Source organism: Dendrobates tinctorius, unplaced genomic scaffold (assembly GCF_039654945.1).
Source record: "Dendrobates tinctorius isolate UK_male_01 unplaced genomic scaffold, ASM3965494v1 ptg000171l, whole genome shotgun sequence".
Lineage (NCBI taxonomy): Eukaryota > Metazoa > Chordata > Amphibia > Anura > Dendrobatidae > Dendrobates > Dendrobates tinctorius.
Window position 1 is genome coordinate 24,934,830 of NW_027361838.1, and position 19,164 is coordinate 24,953,993.

The 19,164-nt window shown below is 45.4% G+C and overlaps 1 protein-coding gene across 4 annotated transcripts in view; it reads right to left on the minus strand.

Annotated features, from left to right (window-relative positions):
- SPIRE1 (spire type actin nucleation factor 1) overlaps positions 1 to 19,164 on the minus strand; it is a 209,505-nt gene that overhangs the window by 111,151 nt on the left and 79,190 nt on the right. For all 4 annotated transcript variants that reach the window (XM_073551009.1, XM_073551007.1, XM_073551008.1 and 1 more), the window contains one exon: positions 17,527 to 17,757. In XM_073551009.1, the coding sequence (XP_073407110.1) occupies positions 17,527 to 17,652 (126 nt within the window). In that variant the 5' untranslated portion in view covers positions 17,653 to 17,757. The remainder of the gene's footprint in view (positions 1 to 17,526; positions 17,758 to 19,164) is intronic.

The window sequence follows — 19,164 nt, forward strand, 5'->3', positions numbered from 1 at the left end:
GGAGAGGATTGGCAAATATGCTCAAGTGATGTTTTTTGTAGATAAATGATCAAAAAAATGCAGGTAAGCTTGACATCCAATGTTTTATTGTTAAATTTCTAAAATGCTCTGAAGAAGGTATTAATCTAAGTACCTCAAAGAAAACAGTGAAAGAAGAGAAGAACTGATGAACTTTCTCAAAGTCATTAGCCCACCACCAGGGGAAGGAAGTGTAGTCATCTACACTGGGTGGGAACGCCCTGTTGTGCCATAGCGATTGGAAAAGGTGGTCAGTAAAAACTAGCTTGCCTGAGGCTTGACAGCATCCCCCAGACCTTAGGAGAACTGAGCTTCAAAGGGCTCAATGAGGTAGGCCTGAACGCAGGAGGGTGTCCATAAAAGAAAGCTAATAGGCAGAGGAGAAAAAAATGGAAATTTCCAGAAAGCTACACAGGGGAATATAATCACTTGATTATAATGTGGAAAGCTGCACTATGGTAGCTGCCCAATGAAAATGTGAGAGGTTGTTTATTCCAAAATGCATGTTTACTTCATGTCAAAGTAGGAAGGGCAATTGGGAGGGGGGTCCAATCTTCGACACATTTGAGGCAATATGCTTTTGCAGGAGACATATGAAATAAACAGGGACATGAAAAGGCAGAGTTTGGAAAAGGAAGAGACGCTTACCGAATACTGTCACTTTTACAGCATTATTTGTAACATATCCAAAAAGTGATTAGTGAGGACCAACTGGACATAAGGGTGGAAATAGACAATTGCATAGGTGCATAGTTAGCTTTGAAAATGTTCTTCTACAATGGGGCAGTATGAATCCAAAAGCAGTCTAGATGAGTGGTAGACCACTGTACGGAGAAAGAATACTGTAGAGGGCATCGGATTTGGAATTATTAATAGTCAAGATATCACCAAAAGCTGTTAAAATAGAAAGGAGGTGGGAGAGAGTGAAACAAAGGCTGTGTACGAGTTAGAAAAATGTCATCAGCAAATACAGTAGATATCATTTATGGAACAAACAAGCTACTTCAATCTCTCTGACGTTCAAGCAGGCACTGATGGCTGGGATCAAGTGGTTCAATGGAGAGAACAAAAAGGCAGTGAGAAAGGCGGCAGCCCTGCCTTGTTCTTCTCTCTATGGGAAATTAAAGAAACTATAATAATCATACCGCACTCACATTGGAGAATTTGTATAAATGGAAGAGACCCAATGCAACAAGTTTGTCTTGAAGCTCCATTTCTGGAAGGTAAGGAACATGCAATCCAACAATTAAGAAAGAAAAGATTTAGAAATACCTACAGAGAGGAACAAGGTGAGCAGCTTGGTATTTGTGCCAGCTCACAAGTGGCTAACTTTACAAATATCACTAGCTTGGCGGTGTGAGATAAATCCAGTTTGATCTTTATGTATTAAAAGTGCTGAGGAATGAGTTGACTTTATTAGGTAGAATATTACCAAAAGTGTAAAGTCAATATTTAGAAGTGAAATATGATGGAAATTATTTAAGGTATATTCAGGACATCTTCAATAGGTTAGCGTACCTTGACTATTTGAGCTAATGTAGAGGTTGAGTTCAGGGTGGAGTCAGGTTTGGAGACTATCAATATAAGTGTGACTAAGGGTAGCCAGAACCAGTGTTAAATTTAACGTAAAGCTTCATTTACACTGCACGATAACCAAGAACAAGTGTTCTTAAAAACAAACATTTTATATTTATCTTTCAGTGTATACAGGCAAAATACTTTTCAGTATCTTGAAATTATCTTTTGTGCAGCACAAATGATAATCGTTCTTCTATAAACAGGACTTGCTGTGCCAAGAATTACTGATCGACAGCCATATCTTGTCTCCACTTGGTTTGTGGAAACAGACCCCAAGTTTCAATAGCACTCTCAATTTCGGAAATACCTTTTATTGTAAGGAGGGAATCATTGAGGTGTCATGTGAAGAATTGAGGAGCTGCAATAATGAGACTGCCAAGTGGCTTTGGCCTGACCAAGGGGTGGATAGGAGGTTATTGGATTTGAGAGAGGAGATGTGCTGAGGAGAATAGGAGATCTATCTGAAAGAAAGAAGAATGAGGGATGGCAAAAAAAGCTAAATCTTTTATCATAGAGTGTAGTTTTCTTCAGCAGTCTGCAAGATTGGTAGGGAGGAGATGATCGGGTAGGGATGTTTGTCAATATGAGCATCTATGGGTGATAAAGTAGGTCTAGCCAAAGCAGGGTTTATACCTTGGTCGAGTCTCCAAACACTAGAAGGAATCCCTTCTGGTGCGAGTGTATTACCTTAAGAAAGAGGAAGGAGTTTGGTACTGGTTAGGAGTTTAGTTGGGAGCACCGATTTGCTGGACTCCTGTCCATCGGCCAAAGTCAATAGTCTCTGCCTGCTGGACTGAAGGTTCATAAAATCTCTTAACTTCCGGGATCCCTGTTGTGGCTTTTGACTATCTGGACTGACACAAGGTCATCAATGTGGCATGACGCACAAATGGTGTTACCCGAGTAAACCTAATCAAAAGCAACACCATTAATCCCGAATAAAGTGAAATGATTAAATAACATCAGAAGCGGGCTAAAACTAGAGGAGTTAAAAAGCATTAAGAGGGCAGGGTGTCCTTCAAGCTCTTTGAAAACAGAAAGGGGATTTGCCCCCCACACATGGAGGTGGAAAAAGAGTATTACGGTAATAGAGGAAGAAATCAGTATATAAATTCTATGAATAGTAAACTAGTAAACTGAGACAATGTGGGTAGATATAATATGGGTGCACATAAAAAGGATAGTAGTATATAGTCAATGGTAATGACTAATCATGAATAATAAGGTTAATGGATAATAACATTTTCAAAACAATGTTAAAAATAAACTTTAAAACGAAGTCTGATTTACAGAGTCTAGAGTGTGGTAAACTCAATTCCAAGCGACTGAACGAGGGATCACATACGAGTTACTAAATAGTTCAGCATTGTATAGTAGGTTAGTTGCCTCGGTATCAAGCTGAGACTCATGCTGCAGCTTAGGCGTGAGCAAAACACACATAACATTAACAAACACCACACTGAATAGCTTAGTTACTCACCGATAACGGTGTTTCTCGGAACCCATGACAGCACCACAGAGAGGGGGTCCGCCCATCAAGGACAGGAACCTACAGACAAAAGAGCGGCACCTCTCCTCCGCCCCCAGTTGGTTACAGAGCATCAGAGGGTCTCCCGGTTAGTTAACAACAAAAGTATATACATAACATTACAATTTGTATACTTATAGAGAAGTCTCGTGTCTAAGAACACACTCTGCACACATTAAATCGTGCTCACCGCACACGTGAAAAAAAGGGGGGGAATTAAGCGGGTGCTGTCATGGGTTCCGAGAAACACCGTTATCGGTGAGTAACTAAGCTATTCTCCCTCACCCATGACAGCACCACGGAGAGAATTTCAGAGATTGGTAGCTTAGGGAGGGACCACCGCCTGAAGGACCCTTCTCCCGAAGGTCAGGTCAGACGCAGAGGCTAGATCTAGGCGATAGTGTTTGAAAAAGGTAGAAGGTGTTGACCAGGTGGCCGCCTTACAGATCTGTTCTATTGATACCTCTGATCTTTCTGCCCATGAGGTCGCCATTGCTCTCGTAGAGTGGGCTTTTAGACCCTCCGGGACGGTATTCCCGCTGCATGATTATGCCAGGGCAATCGCATCCCTTATCCATCTTGCCAGGGTACTTTTGGACGCCCCGAGCCCCTTACGAGGTCCCTGGAAACACACAAAGAGAGATCCTTCCTTCCTACATCCCTTGGTGGCCTCTAGGTAGTGCACTAAGCACCTCTTCACATCTAATGTGTGAAATTTCTCCTCTCCTCTATTCGTAGGGTTTGGGCAGAAGGAAGGAAGGACTACCTCCTGTGATCTATGGAAGTGTGCTGCTACCTTGGGCAAATATGCAGGGTCAGGTTTCAATATAATTCTATGCTCCATAATTTTAATGAATGGGGGTAATGCCGATAAGGCTTGTATGTCACTCACTCTGCGAGCCGATGTTAGGGCCACTAGCAATATCGTTTTTAATGATAGGGTCTTTAGTGGTGCTGACTGAATAGGCTCGAATGGGGGTCCTGTTAGGGCTGACAACACTAAGTTCAGATCCCATGATGGTACTTTCTGGGTAGCTATTGGTCTAGACCTGGCTGCGGCCCTCATAAACCGTGATACCCAAGGGTCGCTTGCCACCTCCTGATTATAGAGGGCGCCTAGGGCCGCTACCTGTACCCTCAGTGTGTTAGTCGCTAGTCCCTGTTCTAACCTCCTTTGGAGGAATTCCAGGATTTTATCCATTTGTATTCCATCCTGAACCTTTGCCCCCGAACTGGATAGGAATTTCCTCCAGGTTCTACCATAGGCTTTGATTGTAATTGGTTTTCTACTTTTTTGTAACGTGGAAAATAGATTTTCTGAAAATCCTTTCCCCCTCAGCAGTGACCTTTCAAATTCCATGCTGTTAAATGGAGGTTCACTGCTTGGGGGTGTAGCACAGGACCCTGCGATAGAAGGTCGGGGAGATCTGGTAGAACCCAGGGGTCGGTTACTGACATTATTCTGAGCCAAGGAAACCATGTTCTTTTTGGCCAGAAAGGGGCTATAAGTATTACCCGAGCCCCCTCTTCCCTGACTTTCCTTATCACCGCCGGGAGGAGAATGGTCGGTGGGAAGGCATACAGTAGTCCCCGTGTCCATGGGAGCATAAATGCGTCCAGGGTCTGAGGATTCCCCTTGGGATTTAGAGAACAGAATGCTTCCACTTTTTTGTTTTTGTGGTCTGCAAATAAGTCTATGTCTGGGGTTCCCCACATTTCCACAATCTTCTGAAAAACGGACTGATTTAGAGCCCACTCCCCTTGATGTAGTTGGGTACGGCTCAGAAAGTCTGCTGTCTGGTTCTCTACTCCCCGTATGTGTAGCGCCGATAGGGACAGTAAGTTTTCCTCGGCTAACATGAATATCTCGGAGGATGCCTCCATTAGCGTTCTGGACCTGGTTCCCCCCTGGTGGTTTATATAGGCCACTGTTACTCGGTTGTCCGAGAATATCCGGACATGATGGCCCTTTAATGCTGGCAAAAAGTGACTCAAGGCATAATTTACTGCTAGCAGTTCTTTTTGATTCGAGGAGGCTTTTAGTTCTTGACTTCTCCATCCCCCTTGAGCCACACTGATGCCCATGTGTGCTCCCCATCCCACAGGACTGGCGTCGGTGGTAATTACATGTGTGATCTTGGCCTCCCAGGGGATCCCTTTGGACAAGTTGTTTTTGTCCTCCCACCAGGCTAGGGAATGAATAGTTTTTGAAACTAGAGTAATATGATGTTCCAAGTGGTCTCCTAAGGCCCGCTGGTTGGTCAGGATATCCCACTGCAGATCCCTCATGTGTATTTGTGCCCACTGGACCGCCGGCAAGCATGCAGAGAGGGACCCTAACAGGGACATTGCTCGTCTTAGTGTCATAGAAGGGTTTTGCCTCGCTTTTTGTACCATATGGATAATTCTGTCCTTTTTGTGATCTGGCAAGTAACACACTTGGATGTTTGAATCCAGTGTCAGGCCTAGGAACTCCTGGACTCTCCTTGGCTCCAGCCTTGACTTTTTCAGGTTCAGAAGCCACCCGAGGTTTTTTAGAGTGCTAATCACTCTGTCCCTCTGTTCTGTGCATTTCTGGCCTGAGTTGCTCGCTATTAAAAAGTCGTCCAAATAAGGCACTATCAGAACATCCTGTTCTCTTATGTGAGCCATCATCTCTGCCACCAATTTCGTAAAGACCCGTGGAGCCACTGAGATCCCAAATGGCAGGGCCTTGTATTGGAATTCTCTTATTTCTCCTGCTATCGAGACTGCTAGTCTGAGGTATTGCCTGGATTCTTTGTGAATGGGGACATGGTAGTAGGCATCGCTGAGGTCTAAGACCACCATAAAGCATTGCGGAAAGAGAATTTTGATGGTCGATTTGATTGATTCCATCTTGAATTTTTCGTTCTTGATATAGCAATTCAGTCTTTTTAAATTTATGATGGTGCGGAAGGTGCCGTCTGGTTTGGTTACCAGGAAGAGAGGCGAGTAGAACCCCCTGCCTCTCTCCTGTGGGGGAACCTCCTGTAGGACTTTTTTGTCCAACATACTCAGGACCTCCTTTTCGAGGGCGTCCTGTTCGTTTTTTGACGACCTTATCGGGGTAATTATATATTTTTCCGGCGGGAGAGAATAAAAGTTTATCCTTAATTCTGATCTTACAAGATTTATCAGCCAGGGATTGTTGGATATTTTCTCCCAGGCTGGGAGGAAAAAACTTAGTCTCCCACCCACCCTGGGCCCACAGTCACTTGGCAGGTTTTTTATCCCGGGACGAGTTACCGAAGATGAACCCCCTGTCCCTTCTTCTGTCTTCCCATTTTTGGTCTCTCGGGGGTCTCCTCTGAAAGAACTTTTTGTTCCGAAAGGACCGTTTAAAGCCTGTGGCGCTCACTGGTCCTAGGTTTGGGAAGCCTTTCTTTTTGTCGCCTGCCTTTTCGAGGATGTCATCCAAGGTTTCCCCGAAGAGGAATTTTCCTTCACAGGGAATGGCGCATAACCTCATTTTTGTCTGGAGATCCCCAGGCCAACATTTTAACCATAAAGCTCTTCTAGCTGCATTCGACAAGGCTGCCGTTTTAGATGACAATCTTATCGAATCAGCCGAAGAGTTGGCCAGGAAGGCTGCCGCCCCTCTTATCATTGGCATGGATTCCAGGATTTTATCTCTGGGAACCCCTTCCCTTATCTGTCTCTCCAATTGGTCTATCCATACCATAAGAGCTCTGGAGGTGCAGGTTGCCGCTACCGCCGGCCTGATGTTTCCCCCTGCTGATTCCCAGGTGCCCTTAAGTAGGGTATCCGCTTTTTTATCTAACGGGTCTTTCAGGGTACCCATATCTTCAAAGGGGAGAGCAAACCTTCTCGAAGCTTTGGCTACCGCCACGTCTAGTTTGGGGGCCTTATCCCACGATGTGGATGCCTCCTCATCAAATGGGTACTTTCTTTTGATGGAAGGAACCGTAGAGCTTTTCCTATCCGGTTTTTCCCATTCCTTATCTATGAGGCCTTGGACGTTCTTGTTTAACGGAAATACCCTCCGTTTCTTTTGACCCAGTCCCCCGAACATAACGTCCTGGACTGATCTATCAGTCCGGGGGTCTTCCACCCCCATAGTGGATCTTACCGCCTTTACTAAGGCATCCACTTCGTCCAGGGGGAAACAATGACGACCTTCCGTCTCCTCTTCGGAGGATGACGAGTCGGTATTTACAGTATGGGAGGTGACTTCCCCTGACGATAAGCTCTCTGATTGGGACTCTATTACCACGTCCCCCTTCCTTCCTTTCCCGTTTTTTGGATGAAAGGGCACTCTGAATTTCTGCGCGGATTACCGCCCTTAGGTCTGCGGCATGATCCGGGGTTTCACCGCCGAGGACCTCCTGTATACAGGAGTCACACAATTTTTTCTCCCAGGGCGTTGGTAATGGCTTCCTACAGGTGGGGCATTCCCTGTTCTTGGTTTTTTCTTTCTTCTTTCCCTGATAAGGGAAAGAAGTCTTTTACAATGGGGAACATTCACGAAGATCCACTTACCCCTCATGCGCGGTTGCAGGTACCGGTTCTGGAAGTGGATCCAAATCCCTCACTGGGTGATCCACGGCAGGTGACTTGCTCCTTGCAGTTGAATGTTGCGTGGAGTGGCTACTGGACCGGCTCCCCCGTCCGTCTTTATCCTTTTGGCGGTGCTGGTGATGCTGGCTATGTTGCTGCTGCTGCTGCTTAGGCTGCTGTAGCTCCTCATGCTGGTCGCTATCCATCGCGCCTGAACGCTTCCAGCCCTGAGGCTGCTTCAGCGTTCCAAATTTGAATAAGCCGCCCTGGCGTCACCTGTCTTCCCGGCCTGCACCGCTGCTTCCCCCAGGGAGTGCGCACTGCGCATGTGCCGACTGCGGGGACCCGGAAGTTCCTCCTTCTACTTCCGGGGCAGCGCCATCTTGGTACACCTCTGTACCCGGCGCTGCCCCTATACCGGCATCCCCTGGCCCCTACTCCTCCCGGAGCGGCGGCCCGGTCCTCCCCGCCCGCTCACCCTGGACAGCCCCTCAGCTGCAGCGGTGGCGGCTTCGGCAACCGACCCCGCCGCGACAGGGGCCTCCCCGCTGTCTGACCGCGGACGGGACGGTCCCGGATCTTCACCTTCCGGTAAGCGCTGAGCTCCTGCTGCGTGGTTCACCCGTCAAGGACAGGAACCCAACTGGGGGCAGAGGAGAGGTGCCGCTCTTTTGTCTGTAGGTTCCTGTCCTTGATGGGCGGACCCCCTCTCTCCGTGGTGCTGTCATGGGTGAGGGAGAAGAATAGATCTGGATCAAAGAAAAGTGGATCAGAGAACAGGACCCCGATGTCTGAGGGCTGACAGTACAAGACCACATAAGGCACTGAGGAAACATTGCCATGACTTAGATTAGCGCTACGACTTTAAAGTAAGTCCATATACATGTTAATTGATTTCACCTAAAGACTTGAGGCAGCAGAAGCAAATTGTGAAACACTTGTGTTGTCCCGAGATCTGATGCTGATGGCTCTTCATGTATAATTCACATGAGTCACTAATAACGCTACTATAGATACAGACACAAACGCTGACACCTACAAGATGACTTCTGTCTGGTTTCCATGGCTGCAAGGCGACTTCTAAATTAATAGCAAAGAATTAGAACCTAAGACTGAAGCAATTATGCAGCATTACATGTAAATGAGAGCCATCCACTCAGAAACCAGAGGTCCGGTATGGTGCTCATTTAGATTGAAGCACGCCAGTATCTAACAAGGAGTTGGAATCCTGATACTTAGTGTCACGTGGACATTTCCTTTGGAAAACCTGACAGAATAAATAATAAAAAAAATCTCAGTATACACCAGCTCTGGTCCTTCCATATATTCAGTAGCGCTGCCAAAGATAACCCAGATCTCAAATCTGCTAACATAACAAAATTACATATAGCACAAGGTCAACAAATTGCCGACCATGCATTTCATACCTTATAGACAGGCATGTCAGTTCAGGCGTTCCCTACAATATAACATGCACTATATTCAGTCTCTGCTCACCCCCAATGCGCGAATGAGCTGAAAGGCTTAAGCCATTTACCATTTTTTTCCTGTAGTTGCCATTTTATGGCGCAGAATGTTTTCCCTTTTAGAAGAGATCTACTTGATTTTAATGTTTGGGTAACTGCTATAACAGAAAACATAAATATAATGTAGCTTTGCCTAACTACAGGTATAGGGCACACATGTCTCTAAAAGGCTGTTAATTGGACTAATTATTAGGAGTCCCACAAGACTCGCTTCTGTTGGACACATCAGAGAGCAGGTCTTACATTTGGAGGATTGCGCTCATCTGTGAATTACACACATAGCCATTGAATGCAGGGGCGCACCGTCTACAGCGGTAGATCAGGCGGTCGCTAGCGGAGCCTGGGCCTAGCGGCACTGCCTAGTTTCTCCCACTGGGCATTTTTATTTTAACAGTGTCTGCATCCTCAGGATAGCGTCAAAAACAATGACTGAACAGAGAGAAGTCAGCTTTCGGTAAATCTGTACCACCATTCTGCCTGTGCAACTGGGCTCTGTGTTTGACCACAGCAGGGCCGCTCTGCTGCATATAGAGGCCATCCTACTGCTGGCAAGGGCTGCAGGGGGCCACCCTACTGCATGTGGGGGCTCTGGGGGGACCATGGAAACATTATACTGTGGGGTGGCATCATAAGGTGTGGGTGAGAACTGTGGGAGCATCACACTGTGTGGGTGGATGGGAGGGCATCACTTTGCGGATATTATTTTTTAGGGAGACATCAGTGTGACCCTGCTGTAAGGTCGTCACACTTTGTGTGTGAGGTGATCCTGTTGGGTATCCTTACTGTGTGTGTGTAGGGGATACATTTTGGGGACATCATACAATATGGGGCCTGTGAAAGGGGTATCGTAGTGAGTGATGACAATGCGTCCCACAATATATTTTCCTGTCCCTGTGTTAAAACTTGGGAGGTATGCTCTTCTATGTCTACAATCATATAGGCATAAAGTGGTCACACACTGAAAAATTATAATACCAAAGTTACATCAAAGTATGTCACAAAAGCATTTAGAATAAGTCCGGCTATGCACAAAGAATAATAAGCTGCCATGAGAGGTAGTGAGTCCTACTTCAATGGAAGTCTTCAAACAGAGGCTAGACACACATCTGTCTGGGCTGGCTTAGTTAATCCTGCATTGAGCAGGGGGGTTGGACATGATGACAGAGCAGGTACCTTTCAACTCTAATATTCTATGAACAACAAATCATACCTTGTAGACTGTGAGCCCTCGCGGGCAGGGTCCCCTCTCCTTATGTACTTGTGTGTCCCTTGTCTTACACATTTTTATCATACTTGTCTATATTTCCCCTTTTCACATGTAAAGCGCCATGGAATAAAGGGGGCTATATAAATGCATAATAATAATATATCCAAAAAGTGCACACAAAGCCAATATATAAGAAAATCTAAAAATAATGTTTATTCTGTTAGAGCTTAAAAAAAAAAAAAAATTATATATCACCCAATGCAGCCTCTTGCTATGTGCTCATAATTTCTATGTATGCTCTTAATTTGAGGTGAACAGTTGGTGCTAAGTGGTCGGCACAAGCAAACCTCCCATGATCCACTAGTCAGAAAACCTGGTTTGCTTTTTGTTTTTTTATGTTTGTTTTTTCTACATTTTTTCAGTCAGTATGGTTTGCGTAAGAGGAGGTATACTAGATGTAGATAATTCTGGATATATAGTCACCTGTTCACACTATACATGATGACACACGGTCAGACACTTCTAGCCCTACCTCCTAAACATTTCTGAAGCCAAGGTATGCTGGTAATTAGAAATTCAACTACTTCAACTCTTAAAATCTGTAACCTAAATATCTAAGAAAATTACGAAGGTTAATTTTTCTTTATGGGATTGTTTGTTTTTCTTCTTTTTGGAATACGCAGTCATAACATTGTGCTCACAAACAACATGAGAAACCTGTCAAAAATACGACAAAGGGGGGCGTGGCTATGGCAGCGACGGAGTGAGGACGCGCTCTGTGAAGCTCCTGCTATCTTGACTAAATCCTATCAGCGGACCCGTGCTTTGGGGGCATACTTACCGGCTTTCTGACTCCCCTGAACTCGGGGTCGCTTCTGGACCCCTGCTGGAGAGCGTGGCTGTACTCTGCTGTGCCTGCGGCACTGAGGACTTGGGCGGCAGCCATACTGGAGGCGCGCGCTCTGTCTGTGTGAGACACGACGCCAGGCTCCATCCTGCAGCGCTGAAGAAGCAAGGGACGGTGAGCAGAAAACCGGATCATTTGTGAGGGACAAGCGGTGTGTGCCCTGAAAAATTGCGTCCCTCTATTCACCAAATTGCCTGCCAGCGCAATACCTAGTGGGACTTGGATCCCTCCCTGGCTGTGATCCCTGTGGGGTCTTAGGGACCCCTTAAGCCCAGGAAACAACCCCCAACTGCCGCCTGGGGCTAGATATTGCCCCCTTGTGAGACACTGAGGGTCTGTGTTGCATCTGGGACCCTGCAATCACTATTTGCTTGTCATACTCTGTCTGTCATCCTGATCAGAGACCCCAGAGTGCACGGTTCCTGCTCCCTGGCTTTGTCCTATTGCTTCTAAAATGAGTCGTTCTAAGGGGTCTGGAACAGCGGCTGAGAAGCTAAAAGAATACGCCAGAATAGACCATGCTGAGAGCTCAAAATCCACAAAAAATAACCCCACACAAACTCAGCGTAAGAACCGCCCCTCTGAAGGTAGGGAGGAGGAGTGTGAGCAGGGGGAATTAACCCTTAAATAGGCATCTGAGCAACTCATGCAGGCCATCTCCTTGACCAGGACGTCTCTGTCTGGGAAGATAGAGGACGTATACACCGAGGTGGGACGCCTCCGACAAGATATGCAAGCCATGAAGGGCCGCATTACGGAGGTGGAGACACGGGTATCCCAGGTGGAAGACATCATTACGCCCATGGAAGCTAAGCTAACGAAAGTGGCGAGCTCCATGAATGCGTGGAGGCAATAGGCTGATGACTTGGAAAACAGGATGCGTCGGAACAATATCCGAATTATTGGCCTGTTGGAGCGATCGGAGGGACAACATCCGGAGCAATTCCTAGAAGATTGGCTCAAAACCACCTTGGGCGATGAATTCTCCTCAATTTTTGCGGTGGAAAGGGCTCACAGAGTCCCTGCTAGGCCTCTTCCTCCGGGAGCCCCGCCTAGACTCTTCTTGGCACGCATTCTTAATTACAGGGATAGAGACGTGGCTCTACGATTGGCGCGGCAAAAGAGTCCGATCAAGTTCAATAACGCCACGATCTCGATTTTCCCACATTTCTCTGCTGAACTCCAGAAGCAACGGGCGCAGTTTATGGAGGTCAAGAGACATCTACGGGAGAGGAATATTGTGTACTCGATGATTTACCCGGCCCGGCTCCGGGTGGTCCACGGGGGTTCTACTTCGTTTTTTACAGATCCGGCGGAAGCGGCGGAGTGGTTGCGATCCCATGGAGGGTCTGCTGGAAAAGAATCCTAATACATTGATTGCTAGCTGGAATTTTTCTATTAATCGGCTGATTGGAGCTTTACTTGACGGCGTTCAGATTTCCAACAATACCGGACACTGGGCTCAGTGATGGTATCCCCTTGTTTGCTTGGTGATAGGAGCACGGGACTCTGCTCCTACGCTGTTTGTTGTTTTTTCACTTTGTGTTTTTTCGCTTTGTTTTTTCCGCAGTGGTTTTTGTTTCTTTTTAGGTTATAATCGCAGTCAACAACAATTTCAGTCTCTAAGTGACGTTCCTAAATTTTGCCTGGGTAATACTATGCATCATGTTCAGAGGAGTACAATACAGGGTCGGAGTTAATATGTATGACATGGAATGTGCTGGGAATAAAAACCCCTTGAAAAAAGATCAAGGTTTTCTCACAGGTCAGGCATTACCGCTCTCATGTTGTGGCCTTGGTGGAGACACACTTGACTAGGGATACAGTGCGGTGTGTGCAGAAGCCCTGGGTACAGTGGACAGCCCATACAATTCATACCAGTTACTCGAGAGGGGTCTCGCTGTTGGTACATAGAGACGTCAGATGGGAGACGAGGGAAACTCAAAGGGATCCTGAGGGTCGCTTTATCTTTGTCCATGCGTTGATAAACACTAGGAAATATGTGGTTTTATGTATTTATAACCTCCCTCCAGCTCGTATCTCCATCCTGTAGAAGGTAATGAGTTTTGCCCTTAATTACCCGGACGCAGATGTTATTTGCATGGGCGACTTCAATATGGTCATGAACAACTGTCTGGATAAACTGAGGCTGGGTGACGAAACGACCGGGGGATCCTCCCCAATAACTACAACCCCGTTGTCATCATTTATGGGGGGGTGGCTGGATTTGTGAAGAATGCGTCATCCTGAGCTAAGGGAATACACTTGTCACTCATCCACTAAACGCTCTCTATCACGCATAGACTATATATTCGGCTCTGGAGGTCTGGCAATGTGGGTGACTGATATAGAGCATGGAAGTAGGGGGATCTCCGATCATAGCCCGGTTATCCTTAAACTTAAGTTTGGGCGAGTAAACAATGGGATAACTTGGAAGTTAAATCCCTTCTGGTTAAAATTGATAGGGTCTCCCGACAGAACGATTGATCAGTTGAATTGCTTCATCGTGTCCCACCCGGAACCTCGGGATATTACTTTATTCTGGGATGCCCTTAAGGTATACCTGAGGGGCTGCTTGTCCTCCACGATTTCTTATATTAAGCGGGTAACCGCAGGGAAGGATGACGAGGTGGAGCAACGACAGAGATGCAGAGACAACATATATATCTAACCAAACCAGCGGGAACAGGAATGAGTGGCTGACTGCCCAGAGGTATATATACGCAACACATGGACACTAGGTCTAAGCGTAAATTGTTCTTTACTCGTCAATCCCATTTCGAATTGGGGAACCAGGCGGGCAATTTTTGGCCTATCTGGTGCGCCAACATAATACCTCTAATACGATATTGCAGATTCGCAGGATGGATGGTGCACTGGTGTCTTCAACTGAGGATATTCTTGGCTGCTTTCAGGATTACTACGGGTCATTATATGAATCTAAAAGTGACTTTGATGCTTTGGAGTGTTTAGACTATCTGTCCGATATATCATTCCCCACATTAGATTCGGAACAGCGGGCCCTTATGGACGGTGAGTTCACCGCAGAAGAGATAGATAAGGATATGACAGATATGGCTTCTGGGAGGGCCCCTGGACCTGATGGGTTGCCTATTGAACTATATAGGAAGTATCGAGACATATTGACGCCACTTTTGGTAAAGGTATTTCGGGGAATATGGGAAGGGAATTCTATGCCTGAGTCCTTTTACGGGGCTAATATCATAGTGCTTCGGAAGGAGGGGAAGGACCCTTTGGAATGTGGCTCCTATCGTCCCATCTCACTAGTGAATGTGGACTATAAAATCTTTACCAAGATTCTAGCTACCAAATTGAATTCCATTATATTGAATCTTATACATCCAGATCAAACGGGTTTTATGCCTGACAAATGTACTTCTATTAATATCAGAAGAGTCCAGTCAATAGTCCAATATAGTTCCTTGGTGCCAGACAATAGATGGGCATTGGCATCGTTGGATGCGGCCAAGGCTTTAGACTCTCTTGAATGGCCTTTCCTCGCCGCATGTTTGCAAAGGTATGGCTTTGGCAATCAATTTATAACATGGATCAAAATATTGTACATGAAACCCAAGGCCCGTATTATAATAAATAATTCTATATCTGAGTCTTTCATGTTGCATAGGGGAAGCCGTCAGGGCTGCCCTCTTTCCCCGGCTCTCTTCGCTCTTGCGATTGAGGCACTAGCAATACGCATGAGGTCCTCCCCTAATATCCGAGGTATAGATATAGCAGGTCAGGTAGATACCATAGGCCTATATGCCGATGACATGGTGATATTCTTGAATGATGTGGAAGAAACTTTGCCACAGGTGATATCCCTTATAGATAGATTCAGTAAATACTCAGGTTTACATATAAATTGGGAAAAGTCTGCCCTGTTACCCCTTTTCCACGCCTCGATGCCCCGGTTAGAGACTCTTTCCTCGTTGCCTACTGTATCTAGTTCTAAATATTTGGGCATCCATATCTCTAATCATAGCATGCTTGATTTACAACTTAAGGCCCTTTTACATATAGCGATGCACCAGCGATCTGACCCGGTTAGGATCGCTGGTGCATCGCTAAATGATCGCTAGTGAGCTTTCCCACAGAAAGATCTCACAGCGATGCAGCAGCGACGCAGCGCACGATACTCACCTTTCGCACACAGCGATACTGACGTCCTCCCGCCCGCGTCCAGCGTCGCTCGTCTCACACAGCAGGAAGCCCAGCAGGAAGCAGACGACGAGAAATGGAGCCGCCCAATCTCGCGCAATCAGCGATGGACAGCGGGGGAGCCGGTCGGAGGTAAGTATCACACATAGCGATATCGCTAGCAATATCGCTATAACGTCACAAAACCGGTGACGTTTTAGCGATATTGCTAGCGATATCGCTATGTGTAAAACCCCCTTAAATGTCCACCCATTGTTAGACCTGGTTAAAGATAAATTTGCGTCTTGGAGTAGGCTCCCATTATCTGTGGCTGGACGCATTAATCTGATTAAAATGATATTACTCCCTAAATTTAGCTACTCACTCCAGCACAGTGCGGTAGCGGTGCCCAAGTCCTTTTTTGTCAAACTTAATTCTTTGGTCACGTCCTTTATTTGGGGAAAACTAGGCCCAAACTTAAATTGTCCACTTTACAAAGACCAAAGAAGGGAGGTGGGGCGGCGTTGCCAGATTTTTCCCTGTACTACTTAGCTGGGAAGGCTAAAGCTTTAAATAAATGGATGCCGGGTAATTGCCTCCCTAATTCTGAAAGTCACCTGCTTCACGTTGCACAGGCAGATTGCCCATTAGTTTTCTTTGAGCTGGAAAGGACTAATGTTCCACGTGTGCTGCCCCTGCTCCGGCTGGCACGATTAATATGGAGACAAATCAAGAAGGTAATAGGGTTTAGGGGTGTTGTGGCTGAAATGCCCCTATGGAGTAATAATTATTTTCCCGAGCTGCTGAATCACCCATCCGCTGTTTTTTGGACTCAGTGTGGCGTTTCTTCGGTTGGAGACTTGTATGACCAGGGGACCTTAAAGTCTTTTGAACAATTGCAAACCACACACGACATTCCGAGATTCCAATTTTTTCGCTATCTGCAGCTGAGATCGGCTCTTCAGTCGCATATGAGGGATGGGGGTGTGGACCGTACTATTTCATCTTTACCTCTGATAGGAATTCTTAACTCGCAGGGTCCCCAGGGTCTCATGTCCTCCTTGTACACATATATGCTGGCAGTAGGGGCAGATTCGGCCATGGGCTCTATTAAGATGAGGTGGGAACGACTCATCCCTGATACGCAAGGAGAGGAGTTGGAGGAGATTCTGGAGTCTCCGATTGGAGTATCACCATCTATTAATAACAGAATGATACAACTGTATATAATAAATCAATCATATTTAACTCCGTTGCGACTTTTTAGGATGGGTCGACTTCAATCGTCAGAATGTATGCGATGTCATTTGCCAGATGCTGATTTTATTCATATGGTGTGGCAATGTCCCATTATTTTACACTATTGGAAAGAGGTGACTACACTACTGACGTCCTTGATGCAGGCCCCTGTCCCTCTAGAACCATTGGTTTGCTTGTTTGGGGTATGGGAGGAGGAGATCTGGGATCGCTATACTGAGGTTTTCTTGCGCGAGACGCTGTTTATGGCACGAAAGGTGCTGGCACTGAGGTGGATGGGGGGCTCAGATCCTTCCCTTAGATTTTGGATTAAATGGGTGAATTCAATTGCTCCATATGAGCGTACGCTATACCAAAATAGGGGATGCCCGGGTAAGTTTGAAAAGATTTGGGAGAGGTGGAATTCCTCTCACCTTACTTTGCAAGACTGAACATCACATGTGACATAATATGGCATAGGAAACTAGGCTGCGGAAATAGTGGGTATTATTTGACGTAGTGGTAGTTGTAGTTTAAGTTAGTTCTTACTGTCGCATGACATGACAAGGTTGTAAAATTAGAATGATATACATATGGGGAAATATATAAACAGTCATTTTCTTTTGCATATACTTGGACAGAAATGTACACATTACCTTGTTCATTTATAAGAGTGTGCAATATCTTTGTATTATATATTATAGACGGAGGCATGTATGCTTGTAGAGTGCCTGTTATCATAAGTCATTGTGTATGTTGTGCATTCTTTGTACCCTGATGTTTAATATACAAATTTAAAAAAAAAAAAAAAATACGACAAAGGTATTACCTTCATGACGTTCTTGTATGAATGTCGAAAAGCTGGAGTCTCCTTTTCATTGGCATACTCCTCTTCTTCATCCAAAGCATCATATCCTTCATCATTGCTGACATCAGTTTCATCCACATTAGTCATGTTATCTATGAGCTGCTCCAGGGGAGGACTAAGCTCCCTCTCCTCATTGTCCTTCAAGCCATAGTCCAGAGCTTTGTAGATAATGATCCCAAGCGATACAATAACCTGAAAGATAAAAGACAATTAACATCTGCAACACAAGATGCCTAAAACACTTCATGAGACACTTATTTCTGCTGGGCCAGAAAGGTTTACAAATGGAATAGGGTGGATACAGTAAATCGGTGGGCAAAAGAAAAAACCTAAGAAAACAAAATGATTAGACCTATGGACCATGTCAGAAAAACCCACCTACCATGTACCTTAAGGCTGTGTACCCACGTAAGCGTTTTTACCCGCAAAAAATGCTTAAAAAACGCTTACAAGAAGCATCCCATTCATTTTAATGAATTCCGCACTTTTTGTGCACATTGATGCGTTTAACCGCAAAAAAACGCATCGCGGTAAAAATGCAGGATGCTCATTAATTTTGCGGAAAAGTCTGCATTTCTAACTATATTCAATGAGCAGTAGGACGCTCCTGTAAAAAACGCATAAAAAAAAAAAGCACAAAAATCGCACAACAAATCGTGCAAAAAAACGCACGTTTTTCCTGGGAAGGATTCCGGTTTTTTTTCTGCATACGAGGGTACATAGCCTTAAAAATAGAGAGGAACCTTCAGGCTCCCTCCGGAGTTCAGGTGCAACTGCTATCTCTGCACACCGATGGCTGCATACTTGTGACTTTAAGGCAATGAATGAAAATGAGCACCCCATTGAAAACATAATGAGGTTCCACTTGATACAAATGCATTGTGACCAACATAAAAGTACTGTAAGGGTCACGTCTTGGTTTCGCCTTTAGTGTGCTCTATTCTGTATGCTATAGAATTTAGTTTTAAAGTTATACAAATGGCTACTTTCGTATACATATAAGAAAAATAAAAAAAGTAGTAATATACGGTAGGTGCATAAAAAATAAACCTCATTTAACCCCCCTAGACGAGTCATGCACATGTAAAGCATTCAAATGACAAAAGAAAGGCACTACTGCAGCTAGAATCTCATGAGCACCTTTAGTCCCACTGTCTCAGTGTTTGATTTGTATCTATCAATGTAAAATACATAAAAACAGAAATATTAGGTCCCTTTCACATGTCTTGATATTACCAGTACTGGAAAAAACAAGTAACGGTGTAATCCGTGTCCATGTGTTACATACGTGTGGCATCTGTGTTCCGCATCAGAGCGCTACGTAACAGCGTCTGGGAAAATCAGTACAGTTAGCGCTGTTCCCAGCTTTCATCATTGTCACCTGGTCTTCCTGCGATTAGGATGACAATGCTGAGAGTAGGAGTCAGCATCTGCTGTATATAAATAATTAAAAAAAAAAAAAAAAAAACGGCGTGCAGTCACTCGTAATTTTCAGAACCTGCATAGGGAAAGCGGACCGCAGGGGCTGATGTTAATAATCTGGGAAAGGGGCAAGTAGCGCTAAAGGTTGCCAATCTATTAATAACAGATCACAGCTGT